The sequence below is a fragment of the Oreochromis niloticus genome, linkage group LG8 (genome assembly GCF_001858045.2).
Source record: "Oreochromis niloticus isolate F11D_XX linkage group LG8, O_niloticus_UMD_NMBU, whole genome shotgun sequence".
Lineage (NCBI taxonomy): Eukaryota > Metazoa > Chordata > Actinopteri > Cichliformes > Cichlidae > Oreochromis > Oreochromis niloticus.
This window is the reverse complement of record NC_031973.2, coordinates 13,174,668-13,191,078: the sequence shown is the minus strand read 5'-3', so window position 1 is coordinate 13,191,078 and position 16,411 is coordinate 13,174,668. Positions and strand designations below refer to the sequence as shown.

Genomic DNA, 16,411 nt, shown 5'->3' with positions numbered 1-16,411 from the left:
AAGCAGGAGAAACCAAAAACAGCACTAAGTATACTTGGAACATGACATCAAACATCATAAATAGATTTTCCTTTTAAAACTATACCAAGAAGATGATTTTGATAAAACGCAGCGTGACAAAAAAGTGAATACGGGAACCCCACAAAGCCAGTGCTGCTTCCACTATTGCTTAACTGCAACAGCCGCAAATGTAGTTCGACACCAACGGGTAGAAAGAACCGGCCTGAGAAACCGTAACGGCTGCAGCGTTCTTGAACTCTGGCATCTAGTGTCATATTGAGGAAAGGCCCACTCGCAGCGCTTACGTAGCCTGTTGTCAGGCTGCATCCACGAGATTGCGGTGAGGTGAAGAGACAGGCAACACGCCAGCGGAGCGTCTCCAGCCACATGACTCAACCTGTCCCTGCGCGTTAGCCTGGCTCAGTCAGGGCCATGAGGGAACAAGGCCGTTGGTATTGAGTCACTGACACAGTGGACAGTCCCCACATCAAGCATGATGATGGGGAAGAAAGCGGGGGAAGCTTTGCATGTTGTCATGTTCTCACGACGAATTACTGGCACGAGGGGTTTCATCCATGTATACAAATCTAATATAATGCAACATGATGAATCTGTGCATGGACTCTATATCTGTCCTCCATCCTGCGCTATGCTCTTTTATCCCATTATTATTAATTCTGGCCATATTGTGATGTGGAAAAGTTATTTTATATCCACACCTGTGTTTATGAAATTCTTAATTCTGAGAAAAAACTATGAATTCTGACTATTCAAAAAGATGTCCCCATTTGTTTCAGTGGCCCCAATTTGACTTTGAGGACCATTATTCTGAAATTGTTCCTCAATTTTTATACACAGTTTATTTTTGTTTTTTTGCAGATTGATGAACTTCTAAGAAACTCTGCTATTTTTTTCTTTTCTTTTTTTTTTTTTTACACCCAATCATGTTGTTGACCTGTTGCCAGTTGACCTAATTAGTTGCAAAGTGTCCCTCTAGCTGTTTATTGTGAGGAAGACTTACTTTTCCAGCCGTTTGTTGCCATGTCCCATCTTTCTTTGAGCTGTGTTGCTGCCATTAAATTCAAAATTAGCTCACATTTTACTCTAAATGATACCTTTAGTTTCATATATGTTCAATATGTTCTATTGTGAATAAAATATGAGTATATGACATTTGCAAAACATTGCATCCTGTTTTTATTTTAATTTACATCTTACACAGCGTCCCAACTTTTTCAGCATTGGATATGGAAAAGATGTTGTGGCCGTTGCCAAAACCACCCACTGGTTTTCAGAGTCCAAATTCTGAAGCCTCAAGCAGATCATTTAACTGCCACAGCTTCTTTTTTTAAATGTATTTGTGTTTATTATATTTGTTAGATGGGACAGTGGAAAGACTAATCTGGAAAGTGGGGAGAAAGACATGAAGGAAACGGTCTCAGGCAGACTGCAACCCTGAACCCTCTATTAAAGACTCAAGTCTTCAGTAGAGTCACTTGTTATAGGTGTCACATGCTTGTGTGTTAATAATGGGGATTCACTGTAAAGCAAACCCTCCTTTGCTGTCCTTCTGCACACTAATGGAAGCCATAATATGCAAAGTGAACATTATGCCGTGTTTAGTAAGAAACCATCTTATTAGGAAAATCTTGTGTTTTAGATGACTTGAGCTGAAGGGTTATTTTCTAAAGACTTCCATACATCTGTTCTTTAAGACACTTCATTAGTGGTTTCACTATTCAGACATGAAAGCCAAGTCCATCTTTTAAATACAGGCTATTCCATACATAGAGATCTATGCAACGTCCACGTCCATGCAGCTCAAAAATAAGTGTTCTTTCCTCGTTTTGAGCCTGTATTGCATATTTTTATAACCATTTATATTAGTTACTTTATTTTTTCGGTTGTTTGCATGTTATAAACACTGCTGTCGGAGGGTTTGCATGTTTACTCTCAGACAGTTTCTACCATAAACCTGAGAAAAGTGATGGAAGAGTAGCAGGAACTGATGAGGACATTGTTCTTTTCACAACAAAAGCAAAATTAAAAGTCTCACAAAGCTCAATCACCGTCTTTTGCTTTCTTGTAATCGTGCCTTTTGTCTTTTTTTGTCTTCGATGACATTCTCTTTAATGAGTTGTCATGTTATTTCTCCATAAGCATGCAGGCAGCTGCATAAAGAAGCAATGATTCTGGCATGTTTGCAAACTCTTATTGCTATATTCCAAAGATGTGCAAGAAGTTTGCTGTATTTCTGATTGTAGCCTGAAGCGAGGAGTGCAGCTAGTGTATAAGTAGACTTCCCTGTTTATTTTTAGTATCCAGTGTGATATATACAAGCTTGTGGTGACCCTTGAGATCACGGATCTGGAGAGGATGGCAGAGCAGCTGGCGAGACTCTGTTCAGTGTCAGTGGTTATTGACAGACAGCGAGACAGTATCGAACAGATGCCAATTTTTAGCCCAGCTGCAGGCAGATTTTAATCTTTCCCAGAATTATATTTTATAAATTTTTGTACTGATTATACAATGCTGTTTTTTCGCTGTTTGTGAAATATGTCACTTTTGTTGTTGTCAACTTGCACCATCTCATGCCACCCTTCTCAGTGACAGCTGCTCTCCACATGCAGTCAGGTTACTTAAAAGCTGATCAAGCAATGTAATCCTCATTTTCTTTTCAGGCCTGTGATGTGTTCTCTATGTTTCAAGGCAAAAAGTGCCAGATCATGCGAATTTTATTGAACTTCTAACCCACATGACTGTAAAGACGAACTTGACATTGATGAGGCCATGACATTTCCTTCTTCTGCACCAGGAGGCTGACATTTTTGATTTTTAATGGCATGTCTCCATAGCTGTTACATGGATGGACATGTGGCACAGCCCACGCTGTTTACTTACCTAGTGACACGTCTTAATTGCCACCGGTGTCTGGCCTGTGTGGTGCTCAACTCAGAGGGTTTACACGGGAAGAGTTTTTACCGGATAACCATCGGGTTGTTACTGAAAGCTTGAAAACATTCTGCAAGCAAAAGTAGAACTGGATTTTGGACACAACGATAGCACCCACCCTCCTGGTGCCAAAGCCAAGAAAGCTTTCTATCGTCCAGGCTTGCTTCCACATTGAGCAGCATGCTGCAAATGCACAAAAAAAAAGAGCGAAAAGCAACCTTGTTTACAGTCGGTGGTGCCCTGTGAATAGTTTATAATGGTGCTTTCTGAGGAAAAATGCTTTTTGGGCTGAAAGGGAATGAAAAGTAACACATTGTTAGAAAGCGTACTTCTTCAGTACTTGTATAGGTACTGCAAAAGTAAGATAACAGCCCCTATTATGGTCTTTTTCTCTTTTGAGAACCCTTATTGTGCGCAACTTGTTCGATGAAGTGTAGATTTTGAAAACTACTTTGTCAAATTCAAATAATACAAATACCTAAGATTTTTTTTGTGTGCAACTCGCACAACACGTTGGTGTGGGCACATTGGTGTGGGAGGAAGTGCACAGGAGAATAAAAGGCAATTTAGCTCAACATTTAAATTTGGTTCTCCCCCAGTGAGATAAGTGAGGATGTTCAAGATAACAACACCAAGGGCTCATTAATGTCACTTCAAACATTTCAGAGGAGGCGGTTTCTCCAAGCCTAGCATTGTCCTGTCTCACGGAGACTTAAAAACACATGCAGGGACACACACACACACACACACAAATGATCCCAGAAACATGCACACGCACGCTGCAGCAGCCTGATATGCCTCACCAACTGGCCCCTGCAAATGTCACGTTGAAGCCATGTCAGTTTACTGATAGGGAGTCAGGCTGAGTAAATGAATCAAACGTTTCCTACAGTTACGTTTGTGTAGGCTAAAGATTACCTAAATTAAAACAAGTCTGCAGCAGAAACTTAATCTTTAAAATCCTTCTACTTCTAAGCGATTAAACAGCCACAGTAAAAAAAAAAAAAAAAAAAAAGACTCTCAAAATATCCCCACAGCCTAGTCCAAGAGGCGAGGCTTGCGTCAACAAAAAGCAGCTTAAAGCACTTCTCGGTGCAGTGCTTATCTTTCAAACCTCGGACCTGCTGAAAGTTCGAGAGAGCGTGAGATGAAATGTGAGTCTAAGATTAAAACTGTGTGTATAGTCCAGATTTACAGAATTACAACACCAGAGTGTCCTGGTGCTATTTTCCTCTTACATGTCGGTGTCTTGTTCAGGTAAAACCACCATTAAAAACCCCTCGAAGAGCACATCTGTGGTTCTTGGAAAATCACAGAAGCTGGAAAGAAGATCATTCATTTGTAAGATGAGGACGCTGTAGAGACGCTGCAGAGGTTTCCAGATGATTCTGGCTGCCAACGAGAGACTGTGACCTCAATAAATGACTTAAAAGAGCATGGGAGTCTAGCCAAACAAGACATTCATTTATATCCATTCAGTATGATGCAACACTTTGTCCTATTTGCCAACATGATACCTTCACTTATGTTCTGGGAACAAAAGCAGAAAGAGTGAGCAGAAACAAACCGCCTGCCAGCGTTCTCAGGTGCAGCTTTCCCCCTTTTGCTCTCTTTGCTCATGTTGAAGCAACAAATGCTGCTGAACCTTCAGTTCAATGCCATGTTTGTGCTCTCTTAAGCGTTTCTATGTAAAAATGGTTTCTGTGAGTTAGTCCTTTTCCCCCGAGGTTGTCAGGAAAGTACAGATGTTGCCGACTCTAAAGCAGTGCTCAGTTCTGATGGTTTTAGCAGTGAAAGCTGTTTCTCGCAGACCGGGGGCGTTTGTCTTTGACATCGTGACATGAAGTCTCTAATTTGACTGTGTGCTCATGCACCCTGCAAGAAGAAAACAGCCTGAGCTAGTGCTCAACAGCCCCGTGGCTCGGGTGACCTCTGCTTATGTACGGACCTTCAGTCCTAATTGTGTTTAGCCCAGAGAGCTTCCTGGCTTAGGAAAACACAACTCAGTGTGGCAATCAGGTTTCTTTCTATCATTTTAATCAAAACCATGCTATCATACCAATCAGAGAGGATATTCTGGAGGCAAAGAAGCCTATCACAGCCTTACCGTATCATCACAGTGGGTGGTAGTCTCAGGTATAACCTTTTGGTTTAGGCTAAATGGTGCTGCCTGGGTAGGAACTGAAAAACACGGCACCCACTGGCTCGCTAGGCATTCATTAGCTCCTCCTAAGTAAAGCTCCTTCTAGCAACCATATATGATGGTTGGAAGAGACTCTGATTTCGATTTTTAATTCTTCTTTCTGTGCTATTTAAGGGTTTTTATAGTTATATCAACTTTTGCTTAAATTCGAAACTTCTTAACCTAGAGGCAGTTTTGTTGCCCGTGTCAAAGGCGACTTTCGTAATATCAAAGTGGCTCCTCAGAAAACAAAACAAAAAGAAAAGAGGGTATTGGTTTTTACAGTTTGGGCCTGGAAGCTATTTTCTTGTCCGTGACACTTGTGTCACAGCAGAGGCTAATTTGCCCTGGATTACTTCGCGACGCTGATCTAAGCTTTGTCATGATACGTTCTAACACCCGTCCCCCCGTCTTTTTTTTCTTTCCCGCCATATCTCAGCGTCTCCACACCCATTAGAGGAAGAAACGCATCCCTCCTTTAATTGTGAAACACAATCATCTCCTGCTTCATTTGGCATTTAACACAGCTGTGATTTCCCCTCCTTTCCCCCACAGTGATCGTCTCTGCATTGATTGCCTCTCGCTGCGCTGGCGTGGCTCTCTTGTGTGTAACATTTGGAAGAATAAAGGCTGGTTTCGCCGAAAAGGGAGAGATCAGAACGGCTTATCAAAAAGTAGATGAGCTGAGTGATATTAACCACATAATATGTGAGGAAATGCAAAAGAAATTGAACTTTTAATGAAAAACCATGGACATTAAAATGAAAAGCAACAGCGGGAAATGCTTCCTACATGTAGCTATTTAAACTTTGTTTAAAATCACTATTTTTAACATTTTAGCAGGCGTTGCATGCATGAATTAAATGAATAAAGCTTTACGAGCAAGCACTTTAACCGCTACGTGGTAAAATTGTACAACCATCTATTAACAGTTTAGCTGTTTTTAAGGATACAATAGGAAATGCAGTGTGTGCAGTGCTGAAACTACTCTTCCTGTGTTCAGACATTAAGATTCAATATGAAATTTACATTTTATACACTAACATTAAATATAATGAGCTGATATGATATGAGACACGATACATTTTGTGACACTGGCGGCCTTTCAAGCACCAAAATCTCATTGTGGCATCCAGTTTATGACAAATTATCATTTCTTGTGACAACATATGATTCTTCAGTCACTGATGCACAACATCGTATCATACAAAGAGCATGAGAAAGAAACAGAATCGCAACATAAATCCAAACAGCACGTTTACAAACACTGTAGTCACCACGACTGTGGGATTTTCGGACTTAAATTTTAAATGACAGCTCAAAAATGATGGCAAAGCTTCTGCACTGTCAGAGTTGTTACCGTATCTCAATATGACACATGGCAGTGACTGACACCGTTACGTTGCTCGTGTCCATCAGAATAGCAGCATAGGCACCCTGTATACAATGGCATGTGGGCATGACAGTTAACCGATAGCCAAAAATCCACAGCTATTATTACTGTATTAATGCTGATCTTAAATATCTGGCTGTGGATCAGTGGCTGTGGGCAACATTAACCTTACTCCACTTCAGAAAGTGATCGTCTGCTGGCTGTGACCTTTCACCCCTTGTCCCGTCCAGTCTTCAGTCGGCATAGAGAATAAACCCTGAGAAGGTGCTGTACTTGTTGCTGTTGCCCCCATGAGCCTTTCCCCCATCCAGCTTTATGAAAACTTCATCACCTGCATCCAGATGAAGTATGACACTGTTGCTGGCATAGTCATAACTCTGGTCCTGGTCCTGGGCAATGGCGCTGGCCCTGACCTGGAATATGACACACACACGCACAGAACCGAGGAAAGAGGAAGTGAAGAAATATAAACGCTTAAGAATGTTTTAGTAATTTTAATTGAATGCCATAAGTTATAATTAATAAAATCCCTTAAGATGACATGACTAAAGTTGATGAAGGTACTGAAAAAAATGCTTTTATTTTTTAAATATCAAATGACTTCCTGTTTCATAACCTGGTGTGTTACTGCTTTGATTATGTTTATATTTATATGTGGACTTTTTTTAATAGAAGAGGGTTTTTTTGAGACTTTGACTTGTGTAAGCTTTATCCCTGTGGTGAATATCTTGTTCTTCTCTTATGACTCAGCTGAGAGGGTCAGGGTTGAGTCAGCCTGCCTCTGAGGAAGGATGGCAGTGCGTACTATCCCTTTGTCTCGTGTTCTTCTCTTACATCCACCTTTCTCTGAGTGGTGCACCGAAAATGTCATGTTTTCCCGAACATAAGTGTCACTGGGTGAAGAGAGGTAATTACTGCGATATTGAGCATCACACCCAAATCTCCTTGCATGTCTGTGGTTTAAAAAAAAAAGAGAAACTGCTTGTACACTTAGCCCCTCAAGGACAGATCCTTCCTAAGCTTTAGCTTAATGTGTAATGAGCTGGGTTGCCAGATTGGCTGTTACGCTCCAACTTCACCAGACAAGCTAAAGAAGTGTAATTCTTGCTTCAACCAGATTGTGGTAGAAAGTTTTAAATGCAGTTAAAGCCATAAGAACATGAAACTGGTGATATTGTATTTTAAAAGTATTTTTACAGTAATAGTCGTTCACAGTGGACATAAATGCCTTCTTTCACTCTGCTTTCAAACCAGGAAAAAGGTGCTTTAGATACATCTAAAGGACAAAGATCACTCTTTCGAGGATGCCAATGTTCACATTTTGGACAGAGAACACAGATAGTTTGAAAGAGGAGTCAAAGAAGCCATGTATGTCCACTGTGAATGACCGTCTTTCAACAGAGCTGTCTGCCATATACAATCCAGTTTTGAGATCCCTTCCCAGACACCTTAACGCCCACTCACATCCTGGGGTTTTTGACTTCAGTAAATCACATGATAAGGTGGGGCTAGGTTTCAAAATGGGCTCACCCGAAACCTTGGCTGATTGTGACCCACACCCGTTTTCACACCTTGGCTTGTGTGATTAGGTAGAGTAGGGGTCTCCAACTCCAGGCCTCCTGGGCCGGTGTCCTGCAGGTTTTAGATGCACCCCTGCAGGCTCAACACACCTGAATCAAATGATTACTTCATTACCAGCCTCTGGAGAACTACAAGACATGTTGAGGAGGTAATTTAGCCATTTGAATTAGCTGTGTTGGATCAAGGACACATCTAAAACCTGCAGGACACCGGCCCCCGAGGCCTGGAGTTGGAGACCCCTGAGGTAGAGGATAAATAGGGGGTCCATGACCCTCTTGGGGACACTCCCATAGGGCTTAAAATCTGGGACTCTCCACCAATTGCTCTTAGAACTGAAGAAGCTTCTCTGATGAGAGGTGAAGCATCTTCAAGGAAACTTAAAGAAGTCCAGACGCTTTTCTTTCCAAGCTCCTTAAACTACGATGACCTGGATGACTGAGAACCTTCACAGACATATCTTAACAAAAGAGGTGATCCAACAGACTGATAAACATGCCCCTGCTCCAACTTTTTAAAAACTTGTTTCTGATATCAAAGGTAAAACAAGGACACATGTTTTTATGCTTTTTTGGAACCAGGGTTGTATGTCAAGTGGCTGTGGGGCTCTGAAAAATGTTGAGCGACAGCATGACAGCATGATGATGGATTTCTGATACATGTGAGCAATGCAGCATAAATTCTCTTGGCTTCCACCCTCTGCTACACTGTAGCAGCAGCACGGTGTCTACAACTGACTGGCATTTTACTTTACAACAATTTATTACCATATCTCATGTTAAATATAATGGATAAAAGAAAGTGCCTCCTTTTTGCCTAATAATTAGCATGTAGTACTAAATAAATTGTTAATTGTTAATTTCTGTCATTGACTTTTTGTTTTTAATTCCACAGTGATATACCAAATGTCCTATTGAGCCCCAGCTCAACAAGCAATCATATTTTAGTGTCACTGATGGTAGGAATAGCTCCTCTGTCTTCAAATGAACTGGTTCACATTAATAAATACTATTGGTTTAGTTTAGGTTGTTTTACAGCTGCTTTAATCAAATCCATGTTTATATGATTACTGTTGTTCACCACATACAGACTTTGACTGGCTGTGTGGTTAGTGTGGTGCAGCCATAAGCATAGACATTTATAGAATTCATGTACATAAGCAGGTTATGGTTTATCTGAGTATATAAAATGTGTTAAATGTTACATTTCTGTCTCTTTTCCAATCCCCACTAAAGAAAGCAGATACGCAGGAGTAGCACCCCTTTCCTACAATAACAAGACCACATTATAACAACTGCAGCATTTGTGAAACTTAAAATGTCTGTTTGCACTGAAACTGTGGTTACAGTATGTTCATCAGGTGTGGTTTTGTTGTCTCAGTTTGTTGTTTAGGGTTTCTTTTCGTTGAGAAAAAAACACCTTTTGTGCTTATAATACAAACCATTATACCCACAAAAGGTGTTTATTGTGGTGTAGCTTGTATTCATCTGAAAGTGCATTTGATGTTCTGTATCAAAAGTACGGAAATAAATCTGAACCTACACTTCTTTTAAAGAATCGAAACTAAGATTGATGCGCTGTTGTGCTGAAGTATGTTGTGATGTAGATGTGCTTGTGTTATTGCATCCACCTTAAGTGCAGCCTGCTGCAGTCTGGCTGTGGTGTTGGCAGTAAAGTTTTAAGGTTCAGATGTGCAAGGTGTCATCACCCAGAGGCCTTAAAGACATTACGAAATTAGCCATGAATATAGCAAATATCATCACTGGATACTGAAACGCATTCGCCTGACGGGCTGTCTGATAACGTTTACCAGCACATCATTGCATCCATGAAGTTTGTTGTATTTCAAAGGGCACCAGCTTTGAACTAGCCACTACCCCGGGCTGTGTTTTGAAGTGTGCAGAGTGGAGATAGTGCTGTCCTCCTTCCACTCACTTCAGCTTGTACATCATTGGATGTGTAATAATCACAGATACACAATCTGGCAACATGCCACTATGTGTTGTCATTATACTGGACTGTAACACCAGACTAAATCAGAGCTAAATCACTATACACATGAATGCTCGACTACTCAATTTAGTCTGCCAGCATACTGATAACACTCTTCCTTGAGCATTTTGATGTGGGTTCATCCCAGTAATAATACTTTTTTTTTTCTTTTACAAATTTGACCTTTACACATTTTTAAATTATTAATTGGGGCTTTAAACACAAGTTGATAAATTCAAAGGCATACCCACCAGGCCATTTTTGATCAGGTCAGCCCACATGCTAGTGCCGTCTCCTCCCCTCATCAGCACATTGTAGGTGAAAAAGTAGGTGCCAGGGATCTTACAGGTGAATTTGCCCGTTGCGCCTTCATAGTTACCACCAATGTTAGTCACCACGTCATCAAAGCGCAGTATATCATAACCTTCTTGAGGGTTTCGTAGTCCTGCATAAAATGCCACCCGAGGAGTGGTATTGTATGTAGTTGTACTAACTGCCCCTTTACCCCCTAAACCTAGAATCCCTGTCCGTACAATGTCCACAGCATCTCCGGGTGGTCCTTTAGGTCCTGGTGGTCCCGGCTCTCCAGGTGGACCCGGGGGTCCGGGCTTGCCGGGACGTCCTGGTTTCCCTTGCGGGCCGTGAGCACTGTACGTAGGTAGCGGTGGACCGATGCTGTGATCACTCAGATCGTCCTCGTTTTCCACCTGTAAAACTGTAGGTGCTGTATCTGTGCCTGTGTGCACACCTTGGCCCGTGGTGCCCGTGCCGGGAAATGGGTCACAAACCATGCGGCAGGTGCCCAGCATCTCGTAGTGGCTCGTGCTGTCATCTATACCACCTGTGCCAACAGAGCTGACCAACACAGGGATGAGGACGACCAGAACCAGGACCAGCATGACCCCCACAGCAGCTGCCACCAGGGTCTTCCGCCCGATGCTCAGCCTGGGAAGGGGCTGCGCTGCCAGCGTGGAACTCTCCGGGGTGGAAATGGTGACTGCGGGGAGTGCGTCCACCTGGCAAAACGCAGATACAATGAGGATCCCCGATAGTGGAGATGGTGCCCAGGGAGAGCCGGAATAAGTGTGTGACAGAGCTGTGTAGGAGTAAGGGAGAGGGAGAGGAGCAAGGGACCAAAGTGATCAAGTGAAGAGAGAGAGTGAGGAGAGAGAGTAAGAGGAGAGGCGGAGGGAGAGAGTGAGACAGCTTGAGAGGGGAAAAAAGAGAAGAGAGGGGTGGAGAGAGTGAGCCACCATTTGAGTCAAGGCTGGGGAGGGCACTTTCCAACTGGCAGATGTGTAAAGCCAGAAAAGACAGGAAAAAGCTGTATAAAGAAGAAGAACATATCATCATAAAGAGAAAGAAATTTTGCTTGAAAAATTAAAATCATTTATGAGTTACCGCTGACATTTCTATCCACCAGGTGTGCAAGTCATGTCAAATCATTGGCACAGATTTTGTGCACAGGTGTAAGATTTTTTTTTTCTAATTTTAAATCCAGTGCAATCAGTTGGAGCTCTTCCATAATGGACTAATTCCAGGTACCTGTATTCAGTCAAGCTATGACATTCAGACTAATTTTAAAAATAAGGTTCAGAATCTTGTAAGTAAAAAATTTGCTCTGTTTTAAGATTAGCCTTAAAATTTCTATTAACTGTAGTGAGTTTTGACTCTTAAATTTAATTACTGAAGCCTAGAGCTTTGGCAGCATCGCTTCGACAGACATCAGTAGAGAAAAATGACATATATACTCTGACAGCAAAATCATTGCAACGAAGTCTGCATCAGCTCTGACATTAAAAGGAGATCATCCTTTCCTCCCCACTGTGTATGTCTTTGTGATCTGAGCAGCACTCTCCTGATTCTTCTAATAATCCACAGGTCTGTCCCACCATTGTTTTTCACCTCCTCTCACCTCCTCGTAGGCAATCCAGAGGTGTTCCCTGAGTAGAGATGTAGCTATGCAGAGATGCAATTTCTGAATACTATATTATACTCTGTAGTGTTCGTCTAGTTGGATGGACACTAAAAGATTGTTCAGTCCATCAAAGCTGGCTGCTGTAATGCAAAGTAGCAGCTCTGCTCTAATCTCCCTCCAGATGTCTCATTCCTTCTCTAAAGCTGAGCCCAGTCACCCTACAGGAAAACTGATTTTGGCCATTTCAGGCACAAATGAAAGTGATCTGAATGTATGTATGGACACATATGCTGTGTGGGGATTTTTGGATCAGTATGTTAGACAGTGCTCTCCAACAGCTTGACAAACGAGGGAAGAATTTGGATGAATATGATGTTCATCCCTCCAGTATGGTTCAGTGTCACGCAGAATCAGTGCCAAGCCACATTACACCAGCTCGGGTGGCACATGATGGCCTAACTCAGACACTTGTTTGGTTGTTTGATGCTGTTTTCTTTGTGCATTCTTTGTGTTTTCACCAATTTGAAGCTTGTTTTTCCAGTTTGCCATTTGATTCACTTTGATTTAAAAAGTTTTTTAGGAGAGATTTAAATGACTGAGACACCATCACACTGAGCCCACAAAATAACGTAAATTTATCATCTTGTAAAATTACATTTTACATACTTAAACTTGAGTTTGTAGCATTAGTTTACATGAGAACTGGATGTTTTATGGTAAATTAAAAGTATTTCCACATCACGTATAAGAGCAATTAAATTACCAAAGCATTGTCAAGCATTACTGTAATATAAATGATCAGGCTTAAAAACATAAAATAATTGCTGTTATTAGTAATATTTTTTCCTTTTTTAAACCTTAAGAAAAATTCTGCACAGAATATGCATTTCTAGCATTACTTTTCTCCAATTTTACCCATTTTTGTCAATAATTTAATTAATAATTTAATTAATTTAATTAATTAATTAATAATTTAACACTGCATAATAGGGTGTTAAATTTGCAACTTTATTTTTATAGTCTTTTATGTGAAAACTTAAATAAAAAGGTAATTTACAGTTTTTTCATGTTATTTTACCTCACATGTGTTATATGTAACAATATAATATATGTTACATATATTTATGTTTGCATTTTTTTCATGTGTTTGTAAATAATTTTGTAAAATTTAACAGAAAAAAAGGCTACTGTCACTGTTACTACTGTTACTAATTTTTAACATAGTTTTCAACATATTATCTTTACATGATGAGAAACTCCAAACTGTTTTAGTCACAGCATGTCACTATATTATAATTTTGTATATAATTATATATAATATGAAGGTTTATGTTTCTTTCAGTTTGTGGATGACTCTGTTTACATCCTTTGAATTAAACACTAAATACTGTTTTGGGAAATCATCCTGCAGCAGATTCCATTTCCATTTATTTGTTCAGGCCAAATGTCACATACCCAGGGAACTGCCCCGAAATCACATTCTGATGAGTTCATGTCTTTAGTGACTGTATATTTGCTGTCTCAGTGCAGCTGGGTCAAATGTCTTTTTCACTGTCTCTTCCTCCATACAGGGGGCTGTAAGCTTACCCCTGAATATATCTGTGTGTACAGTCACAGTGTAAGTGTAGCTACTACTGGCTAATACTGGAATATATAAAAAGAATATAAGTAATCCATTATTATGTGTATATTTTTTTTTTTTAAAAGACACTTCAAATATTCAAATATTGGCCCACAATGGCCTAAAACACTAAAACAGTAGCACAGCTATTCTAATTACATGGAAACACTATGGTTTCAGTTCACTGTCTCTTTGTACTGTGAGGTGATATTACCTGACCTCCCCAGTCTGCTAAAGAATGTATGTATGCCTCATTTGCTTTATAGTTCAAGTCCTCCATACCACATAAACCTGCTGTGTTCATATGGTAGCTTACATAATAGCCAGTGTTAAGCCTTGGTGCTCGGTGTTTAAGCTGTTAAGCTGTTTGCTGTGCTGTGCATGGTGTATCCTTTGTAAATGTGTTGCATTTAAGTATTAGAAATGCAGTGCTTAAAAAATCTAGTCAAGCTTCTACATTTCCACGTGTCAAATTATGACAAAATGCAGATTGAAATATGCCAAATATATCTTTAGTTTTCCAATAGATGTGGCACGAAGAACAGCAGCCAGAATGTTTCATGTATCTTAATAACCCACAAATATGATGCATCTGTTTTTCAGATACAGTCTGTCCAACATACACAGAAAATCAACAATTCTGCTACCAATTAACCACCTGATTTAACTACAAAACAAACCGTGTCACATTGATGCGAGCTGCATAAACGTGACTGCATACGCGTGGCTGAATTATAACATGTATGAAAATGGAACCATTGTAAAGTGAGACTTGACTTTCATTGGAGTAATATAAGCAGAGGGTCATTTTGTGAGTCCCCTCTGCATTTTGATGCCACCGTTTTCTCTGGACATGACAATGGCTCTGAGTCACACACCTCAAGCAGCGCTTTCTTGCTGAGTCTCTCTAGCTCATGACACAACACACTAAATCAGAGAGATGACCATTAAGTCAGAAATATGAACACAAACTCAGTTTTACTGATAACGTTTTGTGTTTTTAAATTCTTCATATGAAGTTTGGTCCAAGGAAAAAAAAATTGTTGTTGCGAGCACATAGTACAAGAAGTCAACAAAGAATCAATCAGGATTCAATTTTTTTAAAAATCACCAAAGTCTTAAAAAATGGATACATTCTTATAAATACCAAAACTTCTGCCCTCTGACATTGTACAGTTTTCTCCAACAACTACCTCACGATTTCTCACTCATTTGCAGACTTTAGTGCCCTCATGTGGTCTTTTAAAAAATTACAACATGTGTTACCTCTACATATCCATCCGTACATTTCTAACATGTTTATGTTTAGCAGGTCATGTTTGTCTTTATGCTTTAAGGTCAGCTTTTAACATGAAGGACTGATGAAAAAAGGAAATGATAGTGGTTTTGGAGGAAATGTCTGGAAGTTTATTGGATTCAAAACTGATAATTAATACAGGGACATACATATGAATCATCAAGCATTTTTTATTTAAGCAGTTATATATATTCATTGGTTCAAATTTCCATGCTGAGAAACACAAATGTAGATATCAACCAGTTCATCACATTCACTCTCTTTCATCCACACTTTAGCAGATTTTGGGAAAAGGTGTTCTTAGACTTGTATCTTGATGCTGCTGTTGATATCAGTTCACCTTTGCATAGTTCAAAAAGCGAATGTTTTTGAACTATGGACAAAATAAGGATTGCTCTTCCTTGGACTTTCTGCTAAGTGGGACTAAAGTATGCCTTCATTGTTTATTGTTTATTGAAAATATACATACTCAGATCATTTGACTTGCTATAAAATAGTAATACGGGTGTATTTTGTAATGGCAATATTCTATTTAAGTGCTCAAGTTATATGACGGTACAGAGTTATATTAAATTTCAATGCACTGACTGCATTTAATTCTAGGAGCCAGAAGATGGCGCCAGGCATTAATAAAAAGGAATCCCACAGCAAGGCCATGCTGAAGCCAGTGGATTGTCAAAGTAAATCATAATTAAAACTATTTGGGTTATTTTTGACCAAACATCCATATATAGCAAAACAATCTCTCTCTATACTTCCTGCAATCTGCAGTCTGGACATTTATGATCTTTACGATTGCACTGCAATCCCCTTAAACACCATGCAGCAGCAGGACTCAGGTATCGAGAGTAGCAGGACAGCAGAAGATAGACCACCCATCATGAGCACATTCCAGCATGCACGCACAGGATGACGTTATTAGTAATCGGAGAGCATAGGAAACAGCAGGCCATCTTTGAAGTCTATATTCAGGATGCAGTCCTCCAGAGGTGGTCCTTTTGGTCTCTTTTGATTATTATTTCTTTAAAAAAAAAAGTATATTCAACCGTATTATAGAATAATAATAACAACAATAATAAAATAGGTTGTGTCACGAAACTCAAACATAAAGTTAAAATGTTCAAATTGGGATCTCTTTATTGACATTTGGTAAAACAACTCCTTACACAGAAGGAAAGCATATCAATCCCTTGTATGTTTACACAGTGGTTCAAACAGAGTAACTTCCTTGATTCTTTCTTTTTGGACTCTTCCTTTTTAGGCAATGGGCCGCTGCCTTGTAGCCCCTCTGGGGAATCTGTGGGAATTCCTTAGCTGATTTGCTTGGCAGTTGGTTTTCAGTCCTCAAATATTGTTATTTCAGGATGTGAGGTTGAGGGTGAGAAGGAATTGAAAAAAATGTGCCATGTCCAGCCACTGACCGAGCTGGGTTTGTAAACAGTTCAGTATGTTGTTATCTCTGATAAGGGAAAATAGTT

General features: G+C 40.1%; 1 protein-coding gene across 1 annotated transcript; it reads right to left on the bottom strand.

The window, feature by feature from the left end:
• Positions 1–5,851: 5,851 nt before the first annotated feature.
• Positions 5,852–11,221, bottom strand: LOC100702972 (C1q-related factor). The gene is made up of 2 exons (XM_003441825.4): positions 10,349–11,221; positions 5,852–6,940 (listed from the first exon to the last, which is right to left on the bottom strand). The coding sequence occupies exons 1-2, from the start codon at positions 10,994–10,996 to the stop codon at positions 6,761–6,763; spliced, it is 828 nt and encodes a 275-aa protein (XP_003441873.1). The 5' UTR covers positions 10,997–11,221; the 3' UTR covers positions 5,852–6,760.
• Between the last annotated feature and the right edge of the window lie 5,190 nt (positions 11,222–16,411).